The sequence below is a fragment of the Porites lutea genome, chromosome 8, assembly GCF_958299795.1.
Source record: "Porites lutea chromosome 8, jaPorLute2.1, whole genome shotgun sequence".
Lineage (NCBI taxonomy): Eukaryota > Metazoa > Cnidaria > Anthozoa > Scleractinia > Poritidae > Porites > Porites lutea.
Window position 1 is genome coordinate 24,941,974 of NC_133208.1, and position 27,405 is coordinate 24,969,378.

Sequence of the window (27,405 nt, forward strand, 5' to 3'; positions counted from 1 at the left end):
TCTCAAGGTCCAGAAAAAAGCGTCATGGACAACATCTCGGAGATTCTACAGACCATTCATATTGGTGCAATCGTTGCAACTTTTCTTCTCAACACTGGACATATTAAAAAAGCAGTAGACACCTTTCACGAATGTTTAGTAATCCTTAAAGGTAAAGCCCTGGAGACAATCAAAGAACTTACTGAACCACTTGTTATCTATGTATACCATAACCTTTTTGATGGCTATACTCTTATGCACGATCACACCTGTGCAATAGAATGTGGTAAAAAGCTTCACGTGACACTACACAATCGTGGCCAAAAGGAAGAAGAAGGGAATATATTACATAAACTAGCGTGCATCTACTATCAAACAAGCAAAAACGAGGAAGCAAAACAGTTTTACGAGGAGGCACTCAGCATCATGTATGAGACTGGAAATAATCGCGGAGTTGGAATGTGTTACGGAAATCTGGGAGCTGTCTTTCAATCTGTTGGTCAATATACCAAGGCCGAAGAATACCTTGAAAAAGCACTAGTGATCAGGAAAGAAATCGGTGACAAAAGAGGAGAAGCATCAGATTACGGAATTCTTGGAACTGTGTTTCAAGCTGTTGGTCAATATACCAAGGCCGAAGAATACCTACAAAAGGCGCTAGTGATAAGGAAAGAAATCGGTGACAAAGAAGGAGAAGCATCAGATTACGGAAATCTAGGAACTGTGTTTGTTTCTGTAGGTCAATATACCAAGGCTGAAGAATACCTTCAAAAAGCACTAATGATAAGCAAAGAAATCGGTGACAAACAAGGAGAAGCTGCAGATTGCGGAAATCTAGGAGCTGTGTTTAAATCTGTTGGTCAATATACCAGGGCTGAAGAATACCTTCAAAAAGCACTAATGATCAGGAAAGAAATCGGTGACAAAAAAGGAGAAGCATCAGTTTACGCAAATCTAGGAACTGTGTTTAAATCTGTTGGTCAATATACCAAGGCTGAAGAGTACCTCCAAAAAGCACTAGTGATCAGTAAAGAAATCGGTGACAAAGAAGGGGAAGCATCAGCTTACGGAAATATGGGAAACGTATTTCAATCTGTTGGTCAATATACCAAGGCTGAAGAATACCTTCAAAAAGCAGAGGTGATAAACAAAGAACTCGGTGACAAACGAGGAGAAGCATCAGCTTACGGAAATCTAGGAACTGTGTTTCTTTCAGTTGGTCAGTATACCAAGGCTGAAGAATACCTTCAAAATGCACTAGAGATCAGCAAAGAAATCGGTGACAAAAAAGGAGAAGCTTCAGATAACGGAAATCTAGGAACTGTGTTCCAATCTGTTGGTCAGTATACCAAGGCTGAAGAATACCTTCAAAAAGCATTGGCGATCAGCAAAGAAATCGGTGACAAAGAAGGGGAAGCGTCAGCTTACGGAAATCTAGGAACTGTGTTTCTTCCTGTTGGTCAGTATACCAGGGCTGAGGAATACCTTCAAAAAGCACTCGTGATCAGGAAAGAAATCGGCGACAAACAAGGAGAAGCGTCAGCTTATAGAAATCTAGGAACTGTATTTCTTTCTGTTGGTCAGTATACCAAGGCTCAAAAACACCTTCAAAAAGCACTAGTGATCAGTAAAGAAATCAACTACAAACAAGGAGAAGCGTCAGATTACGGAAGTCTAGGAACTGTGTTTCTTTCTGTTGGTCAGTATACCAAGGCTGAAGAATACCTTAAAAAAGCACTAGTGATCAGGAAAGAAATCAACGACAAACAAGGAGAAGCATCAGATTACATAAATCTAGGAATGGTGTTTCAATCTGTTGGTCAATACAGCAAGGCTGAAAAATACCTTCATAAAGCATTGACGATAAACGAAAAAATCGGAAACAGACGTGGTGTTGGAGCTTCATACTTAAATCTGGGAAAACTTTGTCTAAAATTTCAGCTTTATGAGAAGAGTCAAGAATTTGCTAATAAAGCACTTGAGATAAGTTACCAAATAGGGGACATTGAAATGCAGTTTAACAGCCACCTTATCATTGCTCTGAACTCGTTAGTGATAGGAGGAAGCATAACTGAAATTCTGCGAAATCTGTATGAAAGCATTCAGAAGTGCGAAGAAATGCATGATTTTTTAAGACTGAAAGATCAATTTAAAATTTCTTTTTTTGATGAGCATGTGTCCCCGTACCTTATTCTTTGTAGGTTGTTGATTGCTGCAGGCAGTCATTATGAAGCTCTTTACGTTGCCGAGCTTGGACGGTCCAGAGCACTGACAGACGTACTGTCAGATAAGTACTCTGTAGATAAAGGCGTATCAGTCAAGCCACAGCTGTCACGGATTGGTATTGAGAACATCATGAACAAAAATACACTTAGTTCTTGTCTTTATGTTTCCTGCTTCGGTGATGATATGTTCTTTTGGATCCTCAAGCCAAACAAAATGATAGTTTTTCGACAAACGAGACTCAAAGAAAGTGCAGATAAAGTGTTTGGAAATCAGACATTTGGTGGCTCTCTAGATTTACGTCAAGACCAATGCGAAGATCGATCATTGTTTTCATGTGTAAGTTCCCCGCCATCGTGCAAACCATCTCAGGGTGACAGCTTCGAGTCTTTGCGTCTTATAGAAGAAGAGGAAGACGAAAATCACGACTCTAAACCTTTAACCCTTGCTGATGGTTACAACATGATAGTAGCTCCTGTGGCTGACTTACTCCAAGAATCAGAAATCATTATTGTACCGGATAACTTGTTGTATCCAATTCCTTTTGCTGCTTTAATGGATGATAATGGAAAGTATTTATCGGATACCTTCAGGATTCGTATTGTCCCTTCCTTGGCGACTCTTAAGTTGATTCAGCTCAGTCCAACAGACTACCATAGTGCAACCGGTGCACTGATCGTAGGAGAGCCAGAAGTTGGTGATGTATACTACCAAGGAAAACTTCTACAGTTAAACTCACTGCCTTGGGCCAGAAAGGAAGCAGAGATGATTGGGCGACTGCTCGGTGTTCAACCGTTGCTTGGAAGGAATGCAAATAAGCAGGCAGTCCTGGACAGCATGCATTCAGTAAGTCTCATTCACTTCGCTGCTCATGGTTATGCTGAACGTGGAGAAATAGCTCTCTCCCCTGTAAGCTCCTGCGGAACTCCACACGAAGAGGACTACTTATTGACGATGGCTGAAATTTCACAAGTTCGACTAACAGCCAAGCTGGTTGTCCTTAGCTGCTGTCATAGTGCACGTGGTCAGGTAAGGGCTGAGGGAATTGTTGGAATCGCTCGAGCATTTCTAGCATCGGGTGCACGCGCCGTGTTGGCGGCACTGTGGGCTGTAGAGGATGAAGCTACTATGTGGTTTATGAATCATTTTTACGAGCACCTTGTTCGTGGTGAAAGCGCCAGTGAATCTCTTCACCAGGCAATGAAGTCGATGAGAGAGACTCGCTTTTCTGACGTCATGCAGTGGGCACCCTTTATGCTGATTGGAGATGATGTAACATTCAAAGGTTTGTATTTGATATTTATAATTTTTAGGTTTTTCTAGCTATTTGTAGTCAAAATGTGTGAAGTTTATGTTCGTGACAACTCGTTATTTTGAGAAATAAGTTTTGTTAGTTTCTTTCTTTATTGTTTTTTTCTAACCCTGTTCAAGACATGAAAGTGAGGCCACTGGAGAGAAGGCCGAATTCTATTTTCCGAATCTCATGGAATATTTCGTAGGGCATGCATGCTCGGATCTAAAGTAACTAACTAAAATGAAAATGTAGAAAACAGTAGTTTAGATTCCAAACAGCATAAAAAATCAATTGAAGTCAGAGAAGAGGAGTAAGTGTCAAACACACTTTTTCTTAATGATGTACCTGATGAAAGAAAAAACGTAGCCTGGTACAGGTTCCGAGATAATCGGTCGGCGAAATTGAGAAAGCGCGAACAGGCCCCCCCTTTTCTCAGATTCAGGCGCTCATATTTTTGTACGCCTTTCACCTCGTCATCCCTACTAACTGAGAGCCTGGAACAGGCTATAAAAAACGCTGTGTGTATTTTTTAGTCTTAAAACAGATTAATCCTGTAGGAACCAGGTCCAGCTCAGAGCAGGGTATACGTACTAATAATTATTACCGGTGAGCGAGAGTTTAAAAGCAGACGCAAAGATTCCCTCGGTACTTAATGTAGCCCAAGCAGCTGCAGGAGCATTTTATTTTGAAACTTATTTTTTATGGAGATATTTTTCTTTTTTTTTTTCTGGAAAATGAGCTAAGGGCAACTTCCTTGTCGTTTTCGTGTGTTCTTAAAACGAGGTTCAGTTTTGTCATCAGTCGCCTCTTTTATAGTCTGCTACACAGCCGTTTTTAGTGTCGACACTAAAAACGGCTGTGTAGCAGACTACCTCTTTTATGATGCTTGTTTCGCGGAGAAGTCGCAAGATTTAATATTTCCCCAAGACTGTATTTCATTCGATTCAATTGGGTTCTACAATACGTTTCGCTTTAGTTCTCTTCGTAGTCGCGATTTTGTAACAGAGGAGATTGTTGATATTTTGGGCAACCATTACACGGGCTGCAAGGGATAGCATGGTTGTCTTGGTATGAACCTCCTTCCTCAAGATATAATCTGATCAGTATGCAAACAGAAAACGGAGGAAATTAAAATAAAATAAAATATTCCCACTGCATACATTATTGGCCCGTGACGCGGGAATTAAGTAACTCCGTAAATTCCGTCGTTTTGAGGCTGCGCGCTGGTGGCATGATTCATCGCGGCCCTTGGTTACATTTGCTTAGTTTTTGCCCGCCTCTTGGCTAGTTCAACGCAGGTTAGTGGAAATGACTTAGAAATTTCGCCCCTCCCACCTCCCCTGGTGGCGGTTGACGTCGCTAACCCTTATTATTCGGCATGCCTATTATCCTGGCAGTCGCGGTTGCCTCCCATAACTTAGTTCCCCCGTGTCGGAACAATAGGTATGCAGTGCGAAATTTATACATACGAATCGCATTTAAGCTGAAAGTGATACAATACGACTTTACTAAACTTTTAGCATATAACTAATTTCCTCAAAGTGTAAAGGTTTGCTATTTGTTTGCCTTTGAATGTGTTAGAGATATTAAGGTAGAATAATTAGCGAACGAGCAACAGAAGCATGTTGATCGATGGCTAAAATAAATCGATCAAAGAATGCATACGAACACATACATGATTATTTTTTCTCTTTGCAGGTGCATTTGATAAGAGCAGTTTAAAAGATGGTGAAGGTGCAACGGAAACAAAGAACTTGTAAACTGAGAGGAAACATGTCGTTTAAGTTGACAACTTCTGTCACAGCTGTACATATAAATGTATATACCACGGATCTCAATGAAGTAGTCTTGTCTGAGACCCGCAAAAAGAACAGGTGATAATTGTACTTTTTAAAGCAGGCGCCATTTTGATACGTTACAGGCGAAGGTGAAGCATGAGCTGAGCGCGGAACACAAGGAGAAGGGGGAGGTGTAGGCAGGACCAGTTAGTCGTCCTCAGAGTGGAGACGTCAAAGTTGTATACTCCTCAACCTACGTCTACTATCAGATTAGTCAGGGCTTCTTTCGTTCTACATGACTTCTGCTACCCGTCAATCGTGCGCTTCATGCTTGCTTCAAATACGCTCAATCACTTGCATGAACACAAGTATTTCTTTGGTTTGATAAACTTTGTAAATACACTGATCTTGACGAACGTGATGAAATGCCAATAGATATCTAAGCTAAGAAAAGGGACGCAAGTGTCCTCTGGAATTAAGCGCAAGGGCTTCTGTATCATTTTCCCGAAAATTTTAGATGCAATTTAACGTATTACGAAAGTGAGAATTTTTCTGAATCCTGTCTCCATCACACTTTTGAATCCGAAAATAACCTTAGGTTTCCTTTTTTCTACGAAACATAGCTTAACCTAAAGTGAAATGTGACAAAATATTTTTACTTCAGAAAATCGTAGGGAATTAGTCACCGAAATTGTACATGAACGGAACTGTCATCTAGAAATTTTTAGCTGCCCTCAAATAATAGAGAATTCTATACGCAATATTTGCGTCTCCGAACAGATATTTTACGGAAAAACCGTCGTTGAGTGCCCCTGCTTGGCGTCAATACGATACTTACGGTATTGGTTTTTAAGCTTTTTCTATTTGCCTAAGATCATTCACCACCACAATGCTTCATTGATTACTGTTTTAGAGAAGTGACAGTGTTCAGAGGAAAGTTCAAAAGGAATTCAGCATGATGGCGAGTTTTAGAGGACACAAACAAAGAGAATGAATAAAGAGGTTTGTGTCCTCCAAGACTCGCTATCGTGCTAATTTTTTTAAATATATCGAAAGACCCGCCTGTTAGTGACTGATAAGACTTAACAACTCAGGCGATGTACGAAATTTTATTCTTCCGTTTTGAATCAGGCGTTTTCCAATCCTCTGCCCTGCCCTGTCATACCTGCTGGGGCTGATCTTTTTCTGTTTTTTTTTTTTTTTTTTTTTTTTCAAACGTAAACTGACACGCCATTGAATGGGTGGGTGCTCACTAGAATTTAGAAGTAGCGATTTATCTGAGTGGGTTCGCTTCAACCTCGTTCCCAGGGCGCTTTTCCCTGGCTTTGGAGGTGGGGCGCCAGGGAAAGCCAGGGAAAAGCGCCCTGGGGACGAGGTTGGGTTCTCTCTTCCGTTCCTATGCGTTAGGAACCCGGTTCAGTTATGAAACGGACTTGACATCTTTAGAATGTCGGGAAATTCTAAACTCTTTCCAGATATGTCATTTTGGTTTTCTTAGAAATGAGCCTACTTATCAATCGTTACAGCGTCTTTGTGTAATTTGTTAGTTTATTTCTATTAGAATTTTACCCCTCTGACTAGAGGTCTGTTATAAATAAGGTAGGTTAGCTGTTTTCTGAGCTAAAGCGCTCATCAAATAACTTTGTTCAAGAGAAGAGACTACTTAGTGAACAGGGTTAGTTATTTAGTGAGGACAGACGGCAAATTGCTGTTGCTCGAAATATCTGAAAGTCTACTAAATAGAAAATCTAAACACCGTAACTGTTCGTCAGTTGGACAATGTGGCTTTCACTTTCCAGCAATGAGTCACATAATAACAACAAAACATGACCAGCTGCAATTTTAACCTGATCCTGTCAGGACTTGTCGTTAGTGTTCCCCTCCGCCTCAGTGAAATAATTAACAGCAAGGGCCGAATCAGCTCATTCTCTTTTGTTAACAGGAGGAATGATGGGATGGAGCGCTGGATGTAAAATCTGGTAGATTCCTCCGTTCCCAGTCGTCTCGTCAGTCTCTCCCAAGCTCCCTGTGAGAGAGTTTAAATATTAAAGAGAGAAGCGCGCAGGAGATACGCGCGGAACAGCTGGGAAGAAAGAAGCGGGGAGACGATTAGACAATGACCTAATCAATTAGACAATGACCTTTGGCAATTATCTTTTGTCGAGTTCCCGAGCCAATCTCCCACGGTCGATTCGCGACCGCGTATAAATGACGGGGAGGGGACCACTGTGGACAAGCCTCCTCTGCGGTCAAACGAGAAAAATTTGGAAACCTAAGCAAAGTATTGCAACTTTAAAATCAGCCTTGCTTCTTTCCGTTGTTCAGATATTTTAATTTATAGCTGATTAGATCCTCTATTAGGATCCAGTGCTTCTCTATTTTGTAACGTTGGTCCTTGCTTTCAAAACTGAATTCAAAGCTAGGATTGCTACTTTTATTTCACTGGAAGCATACAACATATAAGTACTAATGCGCTGTTGATTTTCTAACTGTTTTGTAAGTTTAATAAAAAAGTTAGAGATGTTTAAGAACTTAAACAGGTGATACCGTTTGTCAGCAAAATTTACTTCGGCGCAAAGCGTTTTCAACGGAAACAAGTTCAATATTTTGCGAAAAAAATGAGAACTTTGTTAAATTAAGTGGTCATTTTGTACATCCTTACCCATGCTTCCATTTAATGACGAACAACATCCAAGACGAAAGTCATACCTCGTAAAATTAACGGGATGATTCAAAATAACTGCTATTTTTGTGAGGGGATGACCGTGCACAACAACAACATGGGCTCTAAACAACCTCAGAACAAATGTTGTGACTATTCGACCGGGGCATAAACACCAAGCAGACTCTTGGAGATTCAAGACTTAACAGCTCCGTTTGCTTGTGTTTTTCAACGCCTCAATTAAAAAGTTAGTCGGGGGACTGATGGAACGCTGAATGTGAAATCTGGTGGAGGGAATGATTACTCCCAGTCGCCTCGCTTGTTTCTCTCTTTTATTAAACATTAACGACGGGAGCGCATAGGATATATGCACGGGGAAATATGGGGAATAAATATTTCCTCTCTCTTTCCCCTTCATCGAATTTCCGTGCCAGTCTCCTCCAGGTCGATGGTGCAACGACTTTTTTTAATGTGATCTTGTTAAAACAAGATCACATTTTTCCAGGCATTATGACAGCTAAGGAAAACGCGTTTTTGAGCGACACACATCAACCTATCGCCAAGAATGAGACGATATACATCTGGGACCTTTTAACATGTAGTCGGTCAGACAAAAGGGAAAACGGCCGAAAATCGGCGACCAGCACCTACGTCAGGCATGTTAGCAACGTACGTCAACCCAGCGGGGCTAGGTGTCGGGCCTTTTCCCTATGCCTAATCAACGCAAACAAATTTGTACAGCTAAGTGTCTCTGATCTTATGACGATTTGTCTAAAAATATGAGCAAAACCGCTGGACAAGAGAGCAAAAAGGTACACATCCAGTTGCCGTAGGTCGCTCGCTTGTCTCTTTCTCTTATTTAATACTAACGACGGAAGCGCAAAGGCAGGGGGGGGGGAAGGTGTCTCCAAGGAAATCTGTGGTACAGTCCGCCTGCCAGTATGACGTCACGTCTCGCGGCAGTGACTTTCAAAATGGCGAGCAAAGTGTTCATCGAAGAGACGGATAAAAATTTCAATTTTGTCACGGAAATACCGTTCCGATTTCTTGGATTTGGAGATTTTAAGGTTTCTATTGTCATAGAAAATTAGATTTAAGTACTTTTTTTGCAATGAAATGTCCAGTGGTGTAATGAATTTTAAAGATTCCTTTCTATCGTCGAGCAAATTTTACGGGCAATCATACCGACCGGTCACACTTTTGAGGGACAGTGCACAGCAAGATGGAGGAGAATAGAGACAGCAATAGGAGGTTCATCAAAGGATGTATTATACTTTACACTGTGCGTATTTTCAGCTCTTCAGAGCTAGTGAAACCCCAAATCATTCCTCTCAAAGTTCGCTTAGCTGTAGTGTTGAAAGGGGAAGCTAAATGACAGGTATTTGTGAGAGACTGTGAGCTTTGGATCTAGTTGCCTTACCGCATTTTAATACTGTATTGGGCATACACCTGGCATTCTGTAATTAAATCCCGAAAACTAATAAAAGGTTTCTTTTAATTATTTTTTGGGGGCAAACCCAGTGAAGATTTTAGGGTAATAATATTGATGGTTAAGACGATGTACAAAAGGTAAGTTTAACTTTCGCCAGTGGGTCACTGGTGGGTGTTGGGTGTATATTAGTACAGTTTGTGGTGTACTGTGTGTGTGTTTGTCATGACGTCAACTAACATTGAAAAAAATTAGCTGTTTCAGAGGAGGGACATGTCTTGACAGCTTATCGTTTTTATCTGGTCGTAAGCTTGGCCAGTAGGCAGATCAAGAGCTTTTGAAATCTTTTTTCTAAAATAAAACTCCGGAGTTAAGCTTAAAATATATATTGATCCAAGTGCATGACCAGCAGGGTCTGCAGTAAGAAAAAAGAAAAAAAGGCCAAAAGGAAAAATAGTGTTAAAAAAAAAAAAAACAGGGAAGAAAAAAACGGTACAAAGAAACAGAAAGCAGCGTCGCCGGGAGTCGAACCCGGTTTATCTGCACGTGCAAGAAACTCCTTGACCACTGCACCACACACATGATTTCAAAAATTAATTTTGTCATATCAAAACAATTTTTCTCTGCCATAGACGCTGTTTGAAGCTGGTAGAGCTGTATTTATCATGAATTCAAATATACATTTGAGGAAAATTAGCTTAAGCGCGTATTTCAAAGCTATTTTCGCATTATTTCCGGTTCAACGGGCCGACTCGATGTAGATAATCGATCGAACTAGCTTTACGGAATTTAGTGGAGAATTAGGAGATCAACAGAGACCCACACTCGAAAGGAAAGATATGAAGTTAGGCCCATTTAATTAGCAAAAGAATAGATGAAATATAAACATGCATGATCTGTGAATGGAACCTCCTATTCTGGAGACTAGACCTTGCTAATTTTAGAGAAAAAAAAAAGATTCAAGTTTTGGTGACCTTGCCGATCCCGTGAAATAGATGCCGATCCCGCAACACGGCTCGCAAAACAAATTAACAAAATTTTACAATCACGGACACAAAATATCAAAACGGTTTACACAAGCAGATTATAGCAACACCAAAGCTCACACACATTCGATCAAATAAACGATATATAGCGATAGTTGTTAACTTCTTTGCTTTTCCTCGACCTCGCTCGTCCAAATAACTGTCGTATCCCCCGCTAATTTGCACAAGCGACCCGAGGCTCTTGCCCGTTACTATGTGACGTCATACTGGCAGGCGGAGTGGGTCAAGAAATTTAGGTGGAAAACAATCATAGAGCAAAGCATATATTCACGGAGGAAGATGGGAAATAAATGTTTCTTCTCTCTTTCCCCTTCATCGAATTTCCGTGCCAGTCTCCTCCTAGTCGATGGTGCAATGACTTTTAACAAGATCACAAGCAAACGCGTTTTTGAGCGACGCCAACAAACCATTAGCTAGAATGAGACGACATACATCCGGGACCTTTTCAGTCGCAGGCGCTAAAATTCAAGTCTATTCTTAACTCCAGTGGGTTAGACAAAAGGGAAAATGGCCGAAAATTGGCCACCAGCAACTACATCAGGCGTATTTTCGACGCATGTCAATCCCAGCGGGGCTAGGTGAGAGCTTTTCCCTATACCTTAACGCGAACAAATTTGTACTGCCAAGTGTCTCTACTCTTATGACGATTTGTCTAAAAATATGGGCAAAACCGCTGGGCAAGAAAGCAAAAAGGTACACATCCAGTTGCCGTCGGTCGATCTCAAAAACGCCTTTGCTCGCCTTCAGACGAGTTCAAAATAACAAACTTGTGGCGTGTGGGCGCCGTAGGCGAGTGTGTCACATAGACCGGCATACTGTCTGACCACATTTTGATGTCTTATTTGTTCTATAACTGAAAAGACGCAAGAGATGAGACAACTTTTGAAGTCAATTCTTATTAACGAAGATACTTTTTCTACGTGAGTTAGCATGCTGATGAAGTAGATGTGAACAAAATTGGTCAGTTATTATAACGAACTCTAACTTAGACCGCGGCTTATGAAGTCTTTGGAACTCAAGATCTCTTCCTTAGTGGGTTATTTTAAGAAGGCAAATGCTTTACTAGTCTACGCCATTTGCTTTCTTGAAACTGTTCACGAAAAATGGTGTTAACATGAAAGCGTTCGGCAACATAATGAAAATCGCTTAGAACGAGGTTTTGTCAAACACTGGCTAAACTCCTTTTAAATAACCGGCCCAATGTCTTCAAAAATTGAAGGGAATTTTTTGGTGGAAGACTTTTTTCCTCCAACTCCTCGGACGAAGGCACTGTCAAACTTTTCTGCTCGAAGATTTGCCTAGATTCAGGTCAGGTATTTTTCACATAGTAAAGAACACTTTTAGCCTTGGTTTTTTGTTTTTTAGGTCACTTGTTATAATGACCACCTGCTTAATTTTTCGAGGCTTTCGGGTGCTTAATCTGTGAAAAATCTCATCCTCAAAAACCGAGAGGCAGTCCTGAAGCCGTGCTTGAAAACTTTCGTGCTCTCGTTTCCTACTGAGACCCAACGGAATGCTCTGAATTTCTGAGAATGCATGTTGGACAGGTTAGCGAGAGATTCCATAGGCCTAAACCCCCTTCGACACCATATGAAGCTTACACAGTATAGAATACTACTCGTTCATGAAATTTCTAATAAGTCTGTCGAAATTTCTGCTCAGCAAATGTTCATGAAAGTGTTAAAGGCTCTTCAATTTTTAAGGAAAAACAATTTCCGAGTAGCGTGAGTAAGAACTGAAACGCCTGCTTCAACTAGTTCTTTTATTTCCAGTGTGTAACCAAGCCCAATCACGTGGCCATAATCAGGCGACTGGTCAATGCACCTCTTGATCTCATCATTTGAAAAATTTACAAATTTAGTCTCAACGCAATTTGAATGGAAGCGTAATAAATCTGCGAAGTAAAAACATTATATTGAGAAGCAAGAATAAATTTGTGTGATTTAACCTCCAGGTCATCTTTGTCCCGCATGGTAAAGTCATAAAATTGCTCCTCTTTCTTTTTCTTGTGATAGGTTTCTATGTTGTTACAGAAGTTCCTGTGACGAGTTCCTCCTGCCATTCTTGGTTAGAAGAATTTACCCTCTGAAGCTGAAAAAAAAAACACCACCAAGCACTAGATCAACTCCGATTTAAATGAGGCCAATCTGGACACTTCAAATATCCCAGCTGACGCAAATTTGTTTGCTCAGAGTCAATTACCATAGCAACAGCTTGTAAAAATTAAACAAGTCAAATTACAACTCACCGCACAAGAAGGAAAATTGCTTTGAGTCACTCTGAAATACTGAACTGAAACGATTCTAAAACTTTATAGATTCTTAAGACAAGTCTTGGTATGGATTACCTGTTCGGAAATTCTTTGAACAGTAGACGTGTGTACCTCCTTATTAGAGAGTTTAAGATTCACGTTTACGCCAAACGGCAAACGTGAATTTGTACCACGTGACCAGGTTTTCCCCGTAATTTTCGTTTACTTTTTATTACTTCTACTAAAAAATAAGTAGCTTCACGCCAGTTTTTTTCCATAAGAATTGTTCTGGAGAGTTTTTATCTGCTTATTTTCTATTCTGAGACAATCTCAACATGAATCTGACGTTTGCTGTTTGGCGTAACCGTGAATCTTAATCTCTCTATTATATGAAGAATAATGCACAACGGCTTCTCTCTCCTTCTTTATAAAGCTGCATGACAACCACTGTTTTGAGCAAATGGAAACAGTATGTTGGTGTTGTCAGTAATTACAAAAATAGCATCATAAAATTTGTGAGTATCATGAAATAGTTCGCGGATGGTGCAAAACGATCACATCTAAATACAGAAGAAAAAACATCCGGGACATCTTTGTCCCGGATGATAAAGTCATAAAATTGCTCTTCTTTCTTTTTGTTGTGATAGGCTTCTATGTTGTCACAGAAGTTCGTGTGACGAGTTCCTCCTGCCATTCTTGGTTATAAGGATTCACCCTAAAGCTGCCGAAAAACTCGACCAAGCACTCAATTCATTTAAATAAGGCCAGTCCACAGTTTAAAACTTGACAGTAAAAGTTTTTGTGGACACTTCAACATAAGAAAGTACATCGTCCCAGCTGGGGCCAATTTGTTTGCTCATAGTCAATTACCATAGCCGCAACTTGTAAAAATTAAACGAGGCATTAATTACAAATCACCGCCGCACAAGAAAGAAAAATCGCATCGAGTCACTCTGAAATATGAACTGGAGCCAAGTACAGTCTTTGTGGTAGGGATTACCTATTCGGAAATTCTTTAAGCTTCTTTAGGCAGTAGACGTATATACCTCCTTATTACATGACGAATAATACACAAAGGCTTCCCTCACTTTCTTTACAAAACTGAAAATCACTATTTTTAGCCAATGGAAACAGTGTGTTTCTGCTGTCAGTAATTACAAATATAGCATCATAAAATTTGTGAGCATCATGAAATAGTTCGCGGATTGTGCGAAACGATCAGATCTAAAAACCAAAAAAAGTTATCTGAAAATCGAAATATCTCACCAGCCTTGACCACGTCATACGTCGATTAACTTGTCATGACTCGAGATGACTGCCATTTTGGACTCCATGCCACCGTTACATTTCTTCTCTTCTTTTTCAGATCGAAAATAGGTAAAATGCGGCCAAAAAATCTGAGTAAAAATATGCATTTAAAGAGAGTGAAATTGTCAGTATGACGTCCTACGTTGTCAAATTAACGTGATGACCCAAATTAGCCGCCATCTTGGACTTCTGTAGTCAGGCCGCATCTCGAAACAATGCATTTTGTGACGGCATAACTCACACAGCGACAACATGGACTCAAAATAGGCTCAGACAAGTAAATGTTGTGAGATTCAAGACTTAAGAGCACCGTTTGCTTGACATGTGTTCTTGAACGTTAAATAGTTAGCCAGGGAACTGAACGCTGAATGTGAAACCTGGTGTAGGGACTTTTTCAAATATTAACGATGGAAGCACGTAGAAGATATGCACGGGGGAGGGGGGTTGGGATGGATAAAGGGAGGCGACGACCTCTTTCCTTTCTCTGCCCCCTTCTTTGAGTTCCCGCGCCAGTCTTCCGCAGCCGTATCACAACCGCGTATAAATTTGAAAGGGCGACTGGGGACGACCCAGAAATGCAGGGGAAACAACCTCGTTCCCAGGCCTTTTCCTACACAAAAAATCGGCCTAGGAACAAGAAGCATTGAATTCTGCAAAGTTGATCATACTAAATGAAAATTAACTTTGCAAGACATCAACACGACACTGAAAGAGCCCAAAACAGAGCGGGGTTGTAGCCGTAGACAGCTGTTTCGCCATTCTTGTGGTTCATCAGTACAGCGCAACAACAGAGAAGCTAGCTACAAGGGTAGGCACCAAGGCAACTTTAAGAGCCAATCGGTGAGTTCACTACGGTACAGAAATGCTTACCTGACTCAGAACCCTGACACCTTTCCGTATTGAACCGTCACTGGTTGTTATTTCGATTAAAAGGAAACTCAGCTAAGCTGTAAAGGCAATTGCAGTTTAAGACCGCAATAATTTTAATGCATGCATGCAAAACACAAACCGAAGGTCAAGCGTTCCTCTTTCTTATGTCTACGTCCTCTTCCTCTTGCTAAGGTAACACGAAGTCAGTTTCTTAATATGTATACGTTTCGCAATCGTCATTCCCGTTTATTCTATATCCGTTTAGTTGCTTTCAATTGCGTTTCACATACATTACACATAAAGTAGCTAACACCAGGAGTATACTCTTTCTGATATCCAGATACCTATATAGAACTGAGGAATAAAAGAAGGATCAAACATATTTAAGCCACTACGTGCATATTTGATTCAAAAGAGAAAATTCCAATACAAGCAATAATCTACGGGTTTGAAACAACATTACATGTAATCATTGAAATATACTTCTTCGAAAATTGAACTAATCGCGATGAAGTTTGAAAAAACGGTATTTGGCTCTGGGTGTCCTTGCCTGTTGTAAGCGAGTTGGGACTGGTCGATAGCTCGAGAACACGTGATGTAAATAAGTGTTGGAGAGATCATCGAATGTAATCGGATCATTCATTCATTTTCTAGTTCGGATCGGTTTTGTGTCGTCGGCATATCTCGGAAAGGACCTCAAGTTATTAGGAGTCTTGTACGGAAAAGTTATCTAAAAGTCGGAATAAAGAGTATGTTCATTTTCAACACTGCCTAATGGAACGTGTTAATGACTATATTACATTATCAGATTACATTATTTTCCGCGTAAATGGGGATCTTGCATTTTGAGCAACGCAAGACAACCGGAAGTGATGCCTTGACGTTAACAAAGTGTATCGCTAAGTGTCTTTATGGAGACAATTTGTCCAGAAATCTGGATAAAATTACTGGCCAGGAATGCAAAAAGTCCCCTTCCGGTTGCCGTCCGTTCCTCAAAAACGCCTTTGCTTACAGGCGACGTCAAAATGTACGTAGTAAGTCAGAACAAAAATGTGACAAGCGTAAGACGTAGGCGAGTGTGTCTCCAATGTTTTGACCACACTTTGATGTCCTGTGTGTAAACATTTTCATTATACGTGACAAACAAACTCCATTTCAGTTTTTTAAATAAAATTTTTGTATGACAGGATGTTTACTTAGCTCTTTTTACTTTCCAAAAAAGCGAAACAGTTTAAACTTTCGTTCGTTTTGCGTCCTTCATATTGGCGAATTGACTCTTTTCCAAAGAAAGATTTTGCTTACATTGTTTTATCCTATTCCGAAATTACTCATTTTGGACTATTCGTTGTCGGCTCCTTATCTCGACACAAAAAATGTACACATTAAGGTATTTATATTAGACATTTTTTAAATCGGTCTTCCGGCACTATTCGGCATCTAGTTTTGAATTTGCTATAATAGTTCTTGTTTCTTGGAATGCAGGGAAAGTCCCAGATTTTTCCACATCGGCTAAAGGAACGAAAGGGCGGCTGACTTCGAGGTAAGTAGTTGGTTTTTAAAAATAAACTCATCTTAGCTAGCTTACCTTTTTCTATTTCATATATCTTACTTGAGATCTTAATTTTCGCACTAAGTTTCTTGATTTGCGATTGTGTATAACAGACGTCATCAAACTCGATTAGTAGGGATCGTTTGTCGTGTCATTTCGGAAGTTCGAAGCAACTGTTTGAAGAGCTCATACAAATAAATAGTTTTACCTTTACGTAGTGGATTCCCTTATATAGAAAAGCTTATAAATATTCCCAGTTGATACAGCCATGTAACACCCGGCTTACGTCTATTTCATGCATGTTAATTGAACTATAGCCTGCAGTGCAGGCGTTTCTTTGAGCGCGCAATTCGCTCGCGAAAGCGCCATGTTGAAACTTCCCGAAGAGAGGAGAGATGGGCCATCGCACCTACCGTAAGGGTTGCTATTTCTACTCTCCCTAATCTTCCACTGTCATAAAATCAAAGATGGCAACTACAACAATATTACCAACACAAACAATGTTTCGCCCACCCAAAAAACGCCTGCACTGCAGACTAATTGAACTACGTATTCCATTCTTTTTATCTTGGTATCGTTATCGTACGAGGCTCTGATTTCTGATCTTAATAAAATGCGAAGAGTCCTAAAGCTTTATCGTACTCCACTGTACTCACAGTTAGAGATAGATTTCCTGGCAAGCTCTTGGTAGTGTAACATATATATTATGTCACAAACATAAATCATTTTCTTTTATTTCATATGTTTGTATCGAAGCATGTTCGTCCTCTTTACTTTATTGGAAAGTAAAACATTCCCGAATGTCGTTCCTTTTTGTAGGGTTAATATTGGTGGAATTAGGTTTTCAGAGCGTAAGTGTTATAATACATCTTGGCACCACTACGTTCGATTACTGGGTTCGTTAACCTTGCACAGCAAAAAGGCTGTAACGCGCCTGTTCTTCCTAAAACAGCTAAAGCGCGCTCAAGTTCCACCCTAGGATATGCTACTTTTCTATACAACATGTATACGCCCTGTATTAGAATATGAGTGCCCAGTTTTTCATCCTTCTTTGCTGCAATATCTGTCTAATGAAATGGAAAGGTTGCAAAAGCGAGCGTTGTGGATAATACAACCCGATTTATCCTATGCTGAGGCTCTAAGTAGCTCTAGACAACACGTCACTGTACGAGAGGAAGAAGACCTTGAGTAATGCTCTATTTGACCAAATTGTAAGGGACCAAAGCCACAAGCTCCATGATCTGCTACCGCCACGCAACGGGTCCACTTATTGCACCCGTAGCCAGAGATACTTCAAACTACCGATTTGTAAGACAAATAGGTTTAAAAACACTTTTATTATGGCGAACAGTTTTAATTATTAGTAGTAATCTTAATTATTAGTATTTTGGTGTTGATACTTCTCCTTTTGTGTTTTATTGTCGGTTATCTTTTACCGTTTTTATAGTAGTTATCATATATTTATAGATAATTTTTAGTTCCACTGTAAAGTAAAATCATATTTTTAAGATTTACTGTAGCTCTGCCATTGATTTTCCCATGTGTAATTATGATAATATTTTGTTCTAATTATGTAACTGAGGGAGCCCATTCCTTATAAGCCCGGTAGCTTCTCTTGGGCTTCCTCGCCCTGAGAGTTTAAATAATTAGATTTTTTTTTTTTTGCTTTGTACAGCTTATGGCAAACAAAACAATAAATAATGTTTGTCCAGATTCGCACAGTCTTTTTTAAAGATTGATTTCTTTCTGTTTAATGCAATGCACTCCTTTTTGAAAGTCAAAATTTCGGATTAGAAGATGAAAGAAGACTCATCCGATGAAAACAGGAACTTTGAGAATATTGCACAAAAGTTCATCTCATAGCCTCATTGGCGAGAGGGCAAATAAGCGGCGAAGCTCCGAGAACGGAAAGCTTCACCGGGAGCTTCAAATACCATCTTGAGAGAAACAGAGTACTAAGGCAAGTTACTTACTAGTATAAGGTTTGGTGACTTGAAATCCTAGAGCTTACAATTATTCTTAATATGGCGCCGAGTTTTTGCTTTTGTAGGAATCTGTATCATTGAATTTGTGCGTGATCGATGATGTTAAGCTTCTCCTAATTTCTGTGTCTCCCACAATTTAACAAGCACGATTGATGTTAGCATTACTTAGTTTCCATAAAATTTGGAAAGTTCACAGCTCCCCTTAATACGCATACCTTTTTATGTACACAACCAGTACTTTACTGAAAGTGTACTGAATATGTACACTGTAAAGGTGAGGAGGTAAAGTAAAGTAAATATGTGAGGTATTGGATACCGTCCAATGGCAGTTCATGAGCAGTGGTGCGCTGACAAAGTAGGCCAAAAGTTCTTCGCGATCAAACAATACCTGGGCATCCAATTGAGATTACAGTGGAACATCGATACAACGGAGGGTCAAGGGACTGAGGCCCTGCCAACAAAACCATCTTGCTCTTATAATAGTATATCAAACATAGATAACACGAAAAGCGATTTATATCTGTTCGTAAATTCTTCATATTTGCAGCATTGCGAGTTTTCACTGATGCTGAGCTTTTCAAGTCCCTGAATTTGGGGCCTGCAGCGTAGATTACATGTTCTTTCCTGTAAAACTGATGGCAAGGTGTTTGAAAAAATAAATTAAAAACGAAAAATAAGTAACAGTTTTTTTTGTCTTGCTCAGCAGACGCGTTGAACTCATCTTTTAAAAAGAATGTGACAACCTTAACCCCAAACGCGGACTCGCTACCCGTAGAGAGAAAATATTTATAAGTATAAAATTTGATAACTAAACCTGTTTTGTTACAATAGTTGATAAAGTTTTCGCTCTATGGAAAACGGAACGCATATCAAACAAAATACCCTAGGGAAACCACGGAGGTACCTTCATGATGTCAATCTTTTGGTAAGTGACAGAACAAAAGATGAAGAAATGAAGTTTCTGATTGGTCAACAAGGAAAACATTAACAGCTTATAGAGTGCCAATAGAGGCTGTACAACGCAGTACCGAAGCTTCTTTGGAAAAAAAGAGAAAGTGTGAAATACAAAAACACATACAAAATGGCTGACAACCAGACAAAATTATTGTTGACCATATGAAATTGCTTGTGAAATCGAATTCATACGATTTTCTATACCTACTACATTTACGGTTAGTTTTTATTACATTTACGTTGGGTATTACATTTATGGTTAACTTTTATTACATTTATGGTTAGAGTTACTTTTCATGGTTGATTATTACATTTATGGGTGATACAGCAAGCCAGCTGGGAGCTGGTGATTTAATTGGTTCGCAATATACCCGGAAAGGTGTATATGAAATATATATATAATGAATATTTAGCAATTATTGAAATGAGGAGGAATAGGATGTGAAGAATTCTGCAGATTGGGGAGGATGTTATCGGCTGAGGTGGATAACATCGTCCAAGATCTTCCGAAAGCCGAATTAAATAATTGCTTTATTAGTCATTTAAACTATTTCTGATTTGTTATAAACAAGCTTACCTTCTCAAAGACTTGCTTCAAAACTTTGGCCTATTTCTCGGCATGGTTTCGCGATATAACATATGTTTTCCTTGCAGATACTCCTTAAAAGTAGACAACATCCCTCCAGCGATACGTTTAACGTATTCTTACGTTTCTTTTGTTCAGTTAGTTAACAATTCAGCTATTTCGCCTTCGAATAGCCGTGAACACCATTTTGTTCACTTGGTTATGAGGAATTAGCCGGGAATTAGCCGGGGGAGCAATACTTTGAATGAAAAATAAATAGAGGATATTACGTGGCCGCGCGGAGATACGAAATGTCTCTTCGAGTGTTGAAAAAAATATTTCAAGAGTGAGCGTAGCGAATGAGTAAATATTCTTCAACACAAGAAAAGAAATTTCGTATCTTTAAGCGGCCATGTAATGTTCTATCTATTTTATAAACACCAATGAAAAGCCAAACCATTTCGCTTTAATATTTTTGAAGTCCTAGAGAAGACGAATGTGTCAGAACTAAAAATGGAACGAGGTACACAGCCTTTAAATATAAATTCCTTTTCTCTGCAATGTAACAAATTAAGACCTATCCTAAAATATATATGGCTCATAGAATTTTACATTTCGAAAAAAGCCAGCTGTAAGCAAGACTATTTTTAGACATCAAATCCAATTTGCCCTACATTTATAACATCCATTTAAAACAAAGAGCGAGAAAAAGTCCAGTAATAAAAATTAAGGAGCTGGTAAAAACTATAAATAAAAGCACTTCATAAGATGTAATGGCAAATATTAGAAACAAAAGTTAGACTGAGTAACTAAAGATATCAAACAGAGTGGGGAATGAGTCAGGAGTAAGAGAGAACCTGGGTTCGCCAATTTTCAAAGCTTGTGACTGAAACAGTTGTATTTTCCAGAATTTTCAACTGTACGGTGTATGATGGTAAATAGTAGGTTACAAACTACTCTGTAAAACTATTTTTTTCATAGACATTCTGCATTTGCAGATTCAACAAGTATAGAATAGACCTTGTCACGGTTTTGTACGACATCTTGACGAGTAGGCAAACGCGTGAGAAATTGCAGTGTTTGTATGAGAATCTAATTTCGAGTAATTTCCGTAAACGGCTGTTCTGAACTAACTATCAGTTGTAAACTAAAGCTAAAAAGCAAAGGTTTTGTCCTAAAACATTTTAGGGGCGTACCTGTGCTTACATTTCTCCAGAGGCGTGCTATAGATTTTCCATATATTTGTCTGTAATTTTCCTGGGACTTTCTTCCAGACAAATGTATAGAAAATTTTTAAAAGTGGTTCTAGGTATTCTAGTGCATGCAACGCCCTCAAAGTTGTTTAGGAGAATCCTTAGGAGTGAAGCTTTAGTTTACAAATCATTTTTTTTTTAGAACAGCCCTTCTACGGAAATTATTCGACATTAGATTCTCATACTCGTCAAGATGGCGTCGAAAACCGTGACAACGTCTATAGGCCAAGGAAATGATGGTCCAGCACTTATGATCTTGCCTTAACTTACCTCAATAAATCTTACACGAAAGCTTGATTATCTTGCCCAAGAAGTTTAACTGTTCAGTTAAAGAATCGTGATTCCACTTTCTTACTCTTGAAATATTTTTTTCTCAAGGTCAAGAAAAAAGGGTCATGGACAACATCTCGGAGTTTCTACAGGCCATTCATATTGGTGCAGCCGTTACTACTTTTCTTTTCAACAATGGACGTATTGTAAAAGCGGTGGACATCTTTAACGAATGTTTGGTGCTCCTTAACGGTAAAGCCCTAGAAACAATTAAAGAACTTACCACACCACTTATTATCTATGTATACCATAAACTTCTTGATGGCTATACTCTTATGCACGATCACACCCGTGCAATAGAATGTGGTAAAAAGCTTCACGTGACACTACACAATAGTGGTCAAAAAGAAGAAGAAGGGATGATATTACTAAAACTAGCCGACATCTACTTTCAAAGAAGCAAATACGAGGAAGCCAAACAGTGTTGCGAAAAGGCACTCAGCATCCTGATTGAGACAGGAAACGATCACGGAGTTGGAATATGTTACGGAAATCTGGGAGCTGTGTTCCAATCTGTTGGTCAATATACCAAGGCTGAAGAATACCTTCAAAAGGCACTAGTGATCAGCAAAAAAATCGGTGACAAACATAAAGAAGCATCTACTTACGGAAATCTAGGAGTTGTGTTCCAATCCGTTGGTCAATATACCAAGGCTGAAGAATACCTTCAAAAAGCACTGATGATCCTGAAAGTAATCGGTGACAAAAAAGGAGAAGCATCTATTTATGGAAATCTAGGTGCTGTGTTCCGATCAGTCGGTCAATATACCAAGGCTGAAGAATACCTTCAAAAAGCACTAGTGATCAGGAAAGAAATTGGTGACAAACAAGGAGAAGCATCAGATTACGTAAATCTAGGAACTGTGTTCCTATCTGTTGCTCAGTATAAAAAGGCTCAAGAATACCTTCAAAAAGCACTAGTGATCCAGAAAGTAATCGGTGACAAAGAAGGAGAAGCATCTGCTTACGGAAATCTGGGAATCCTGTGCCGATCTGTTGGTCAATATACCAAGGCTCAAGAATACCTTCAAAAAGCACTAGTGATCGAGAAAGAAATTGGTGTCACAGAGGGAGAAGCATCATATTACGGAAATCTAGGAACTCTGTTCCTATGCGTTGGTCAATATACCAAGGCTGAAGAATACCTTCAAAAAGCACTGACGATCTACGAGGAAATCGGAGACAAACGTAGTGTTGGAGCTTCATACTTAAATCTGGGAAACCTTTGTCGAGAATTTCAGCTTAATGCGAAGAGTCAAGAATATGCTAATAAAGCACTTGAGATAAGTTACGAAATAGGAGACTTTGAAATGCAGTTTAAGAGCCACCTTTCCATTGCTCTGAACGTGTTAGCGGCAGGAGGAAGCATAAATGAAGTACGGCGAAATCTGTATGAAAGCATTCTGAAGTGCGAAGAAATGCATGATTTTTTAAGAGTGAAAGATCAATTCAAAATTTCTTTTTTTGATGAGCATGTGTCCCCTTACCTTATTCTTTGTACGTTGTTGATTGCTACAGGTAATTATCATGAAGCCCTTTACGTTGCCGAGCTTGGACGGTCCAGAGAACTGACAGACGTACTGTCAGATAAATACTCTGTGGAAAAAGAGGTATCAGTGAACCCACAGTCATGGATTGGTATTGAAAATATCATGAACAAAAATGCACTTAGTTCTTGTCTTCATGTTTCCTGCTTTATAGATCATATGCACTTTTGGATCCTCAAGCCAAACAAAATGACAGTTTTTCGACAAACGAGACTCAAAGAAAATGCAGATAAAGTGTTTGGAAGTAAGAAATTTGGTAGCTCTCCTGATTTACGTCAAGACCAATGCGAAGATCGATCATTGTTTTCATGTGTAAGCTCCCCGCCATCATGCAAACCATCTCAGGGTGACAGCTTCGAATCTCTGCGTCTTATGGTAGAAGAGGAAGACGAAAATCACGACTCTAAACCTTTAACCCTTGCTGATGGTTACAACATGATAGTCGCTCCTGTTGCTGACTTACTCCAAGAATCAGAAATCATTATTGTACCGGATAACTTGTTGTATCCAATTCCTTTTGCTGCTTTAATGGATGATAATGGAAAGTATTTATCGGATACTTTCAGGATTCGTATTGTCCCTTCCTTGACGACTCTTAAGTTGATTCAGCTCAGTCCAACAGACTACCATAGTAAAACCGGTGCACTGATCGTAGGAGAGCCAGACGTTAGTGATGTCTACTACCAAGGAAAACTTCTACAGTTAAACTCACTGCCTTGGGCGAGAGAAGAAGCAGAGATGATTGGGCGACTGCTCGGTGTTCAACCGTTGCTTGGAAGGAATGCAAATAAGCAGGCAGTCCTGGACAGCATGCATTCAGTAAGTCTCATTCACTTCGCTGCTCATGGTTATGCTGAACGTGGAGAAATAGCTCTCTCCCCTGTAACCTTCTGCGGAACTCCACACGAAGAAGACTACTTATTGACGATGGCTGAAATTTCACAAGTTCGACTAACAGCCAAGCTGGTTGTCCTTAGCTGCTGTCATAGTGCACGTGGTCAGGTAAGGGCTGAGGGAATTGTTGGAATCGCACGAGCATTTCTAGCATCGGGTGCACGCGCCGTGTTGGCGGCACAGTGGGCTGTAGAGGACGAAGCTACTATGTGGTTTATGAATCATTTTTACGAGCACCTTGTTCGTGGTGAAAGCGCCAGTGAATCTCTTCACCAGGCCATGAAGTCGATGAGAGAGAATCGCTTTTCTGACGTCATGCAGTGGGCACCCTTTATGCTGATTGGAGATGATGTAACATTCAAAAGTTTGTATTTGATATTTATAATTTTTAGGTTTTTCTAGCTATTTGTAGTCAAAATGTGTGAAGTTTATGTTCGTGACAACTGGTTATTTTAAAAAATATTATTAAGGGAGTTATACTGAGTTTTTTTAGTTTCTTTCTTTATTGTTTTTTTCTAACCCTGTTCAAAACATGAAACTGAGGCAACTGGAGAGAAGGCCGAATTTTATTTTCCGATTTTCATGGAATATTTCGTAAAGCATGCATGCTCGGATCTAAAATAACTAACTAAAATGAAAATGTAGAAAACGGTAGTTGAGATTCCAAAGAGCATAAGAAAACAATTTAAGTCAGTGAAGAGGAGTAAGTGTCAAACACACTTTTTCTTGAGGGTGTACCTGATGAAAGAAAAAACGTACCCTCTTACAGGTTCCGAGATAGTCGGTCCGCGAAATTGAGAAAGCGCGAACAGGAAAATAAAAGGGCCCCCCTGTTCTTAGATTCAGGCGCTCATATTTTTGCACGCCTTTCACCTCGTCATCCCTACTATTTGAGAGCCTGGAACAGGCTATAAAAAACGCTGTATGTATTTTTTAGTCTTAAAACAGATTAATCCTGAGGGAACCAGATCGAGCACAGAGCAGGGTATACGTACTAATAATTATTACCGGTGAGCGAGAGTTTAAAAGCAGACGCAAAGATTCCCTCGGTACTTAATCTAGCCCAAGCAGCTGCAGGAGCATTTGATTTTGAAACTTCTCTTTTATGCAGATATTTTTCTGGAAAATGAGCTAAGGGCAACTTCCTTGTCGTTTTCGTGTGTTCTCAAAACGAGGTTCAGTTTTGTCATCAATCGCCTCTTTTATGATGCTTGTTTGGCGGAGAAGTCGCAAGATTTAATATTTCCCCAAGACAGTATTTTATTCGATTCAATTGGGTCTTACAATACGTTTCGCTTTAGTTCTCTTGGTAGTCGCGATTTTGTAACAGAGGAGATGGTTGATATTTTGGTCAACCGTTGCACGGGCTGCAAGGGATAGCATGGTTGTCTTGATATGAACCTCCTTCCTCAAGATATAATCTGATCAGTATATAAACAGAAAACGAAGGAAATTAAAATAAAGTAAAATATTCCCACTGCATACATTATTGGCTCGTGACGCGGGAATTAAGTAACTCCGTAAATTCCGTCGTTTTGGGCCTGCACGCTGGTGGCATGATTCATTGCGGCCCTTGGTTAGATTTGCTTAGTTTTTGCCCGCCTCTTGGCTAGTTCAACGCAGGTTAGTGGAAATGGCTTAGAAATTTCGCCCCTCCCACCTCCCCTGGTGGCGGTTGACGTCGCTAACCCTCATTATTCCGCATGCCTATTGTCCTGGCAGTCGCGGTTGCCTCCCATAACTTAGTTCCCCCGTGTCGGAACAATGGGTATGCAGTGCGAAAATTATACGAATTGCATTTAAGCTGAACGTGATACAATACGACTTTACTAAACTTTTAGCGTACAACTAATTTCCTCAAAGTGTAAAGGTTTGCTATTTGTTTGACTTTGAATGTGTTAGAGGTATTAAGGTAAAATATTTAGCACAACGAGCAACAGAAGCATGTTGATCGATGGCTAAAATAAATCGTGCAAAGAATACATACGAAAGGGAACCGTCATCATGATTAGTTTTTCTATTTGCAGGTGCATTTGATAAGAGCAGTTTAAAAGATGGCGAAGGTGAAACGGAAACAAAGAACTTGTAAACTGAGAGGGAACATGTCGTTTAAGTTGACAACTAATATCACAGCTGTACAGAAATGTATATACCACGGATCTTAATGAAGTGGTCTTGTCTGAGACCGCAAAGTGAACAGGTGATAATTGTACTTTTTAAAGCAGGCGCCATTTTGATACGTTACAGGCGAAGGTGAAGCATGAGCTGAGCGCGGAACACAAGGGGGGAGGGGTAGGCAGGACCAGTTAATCGTCCTCAGAGTGGAGATGTCAAAGATGTATACTCCTGAACCTACGTCTACTATCAGATTAGTCAGGGCTTCTTTCGTTCTACATGACTTCTGCTGCCCGTCAATCGTGCGCTTCACGCTTGCTTCAAATACGCTCAATCACTTGCATGAACACAAGTATTTCTTTGGTTTGATAAACTTTGTAAATACACTGATCTTGACGAACGTGATGAAATGCCAATAGATATCTAAGCTAAGAAAAGGGACGCAAGTGTCCTCTGGAATTAAGCGCTCTTTGCAAGGTGCACCCAACGACGATTTCCTCCTAAATACATTGAAAACACTTTTTAGGCTATCCAGAGTGCTTTTAGATCTCTAGAAATACATTCTCTTTGGACATAGGGGTGTTTGAGTCTTTTCGAAATTACAAGGGCTTCTGTATCATTTTCCCGAAAATTTTAGATGCAATTTAACGTATTACGAAAGTGAGAACTTTTCTGACTCCTGTCTCCATCACACTTTTGAATCTGAAAATAACCTTAGGTTTCCTTTTTTCTACGAAACATAGCTTAACCTAAAGTGAAATGTGACAAAATATTTTTACTTCCGAAAATCGTAGGGAATTAGTCACCGAAAATTGTACATGAACGGAACTGTCATCTAGAAATTTTTAGCTGTCCTCAAATAATAGAGAATTCTATACGCAATATTTGCGTCTCCGAACAGATATTTTACGGAAAAACCATCGTTGGGTGCCCCTGCTTGGCGTCAATACAATACTTACGGTATTGGTTTTTAAGCTTTTTTTATTTGCCTAAGATCATTCACCACCACAATGCTTCATTGATTACTGTTTTAGAGAAGTGACAGTGTTCAGAGGAAAGTTCAAAAGGAATTCAGCATGATGGCGAGTTTTAGAGGACACAAACAAAGAGAATGAATAAAGAGGTTTGTGTCCTCCAAGACTCGCTATCGTGCTAAATGTTTTAAATATATCGAAAGACCCCCCTGTTACTGACTGATAAGACTTAACAACTCAGGCGATGTACGAAATTTTATTCTTCCGTTTTGAATCAGGCGTTTTCCAATCCTCTGCCCTGCCCTGTCATACCTGCTGGGGCTGATCTTTTTCTGTTTTTTTTTTTTTTTTTTTTTTTTTTTTCAAACGTAAACTGACACACCATTGAATGGGTGGGTG

At 39.7% G+C, this 27,405-nt stretch overlaps 2 protein-coding genes across 2 annotated transcripts; both read left to right on the forward strand.

Annotated features, from left to right (window-relative positions):
• The first annotated feature begins 16 nt into the window (after positions 1-16).
• Positions 17-26,015, forward strand: LOC140945407 (uncharacterized). The gene is made up of 4 exons (XM_073394437.1): positions 17-1,906; positions 13,431-13,457; positions 21,891-24,281; positions 25,945-26,015. Exons 1-4 carry the CDS (start codon positions 25-27, stop codon positions 26,004-26,006), a joined length of 4,362 nt encoding a protein of 1,453 aa, XP_073250538.1. The 5' UTR covers positions 17-24; the 3' UTR covers positions 26,007-26,015.
• On the forward strand, positions 1,990-5,256 carry LOC140946654 (tetratricopeptide repeat protein 28-like). The gene is made up of 2 exons (XM_073395764.1): positions 1,990-3,487; positions 5,195-5,256. Exons 1-2 carry the CDS (start codon positions 1,990-1,992, stop codon positions 5,254-5,256), a joined length of 1,560 nt encoding a protein of 519 aa, XP_073251865.1.
• Positions 26,016-27,405: the final 1,390 nt, after the last annotated feature.

Bases quoted from the DNA above. Each gene is read 5' to 3' on its own strand.
- LOC140945407 (XM_073394437.1), top strand. From the start codon at position 25: ATGGACAACATCTCGGAGATTCTACAGACCATTCATATTGGTGCAATC. The intron at 13,458-21,890 runs GTTTTTGTGGAC...AATACGAGGAAG, and splicing joins TTTAAAACTTGACAGTAAAA to CCAAACAGTGTTGCGAAAAG. The intron at 24,282-25,944 runs GTTTGTATTTGA...TTCTATTTGCAG, and splicing joins AGATGATGTAACATTCAAAA to GTGCATTTGATAAGAGCAGT.
- LOC140946654 (XM_073395764.1), top strand. From the start codon at position 1,990: ATGCAGTTTAACAGCCACCTTATCATTGCTCTGAACTCGTTAGTGATA. The intron at 3,488-5,194 runs GTTTGTATTTGA...TTCTCTTTGCAG, and splicing joins AGATGATGTAACATTCAAAG to GTGCATTTGATAAGAGCAGT.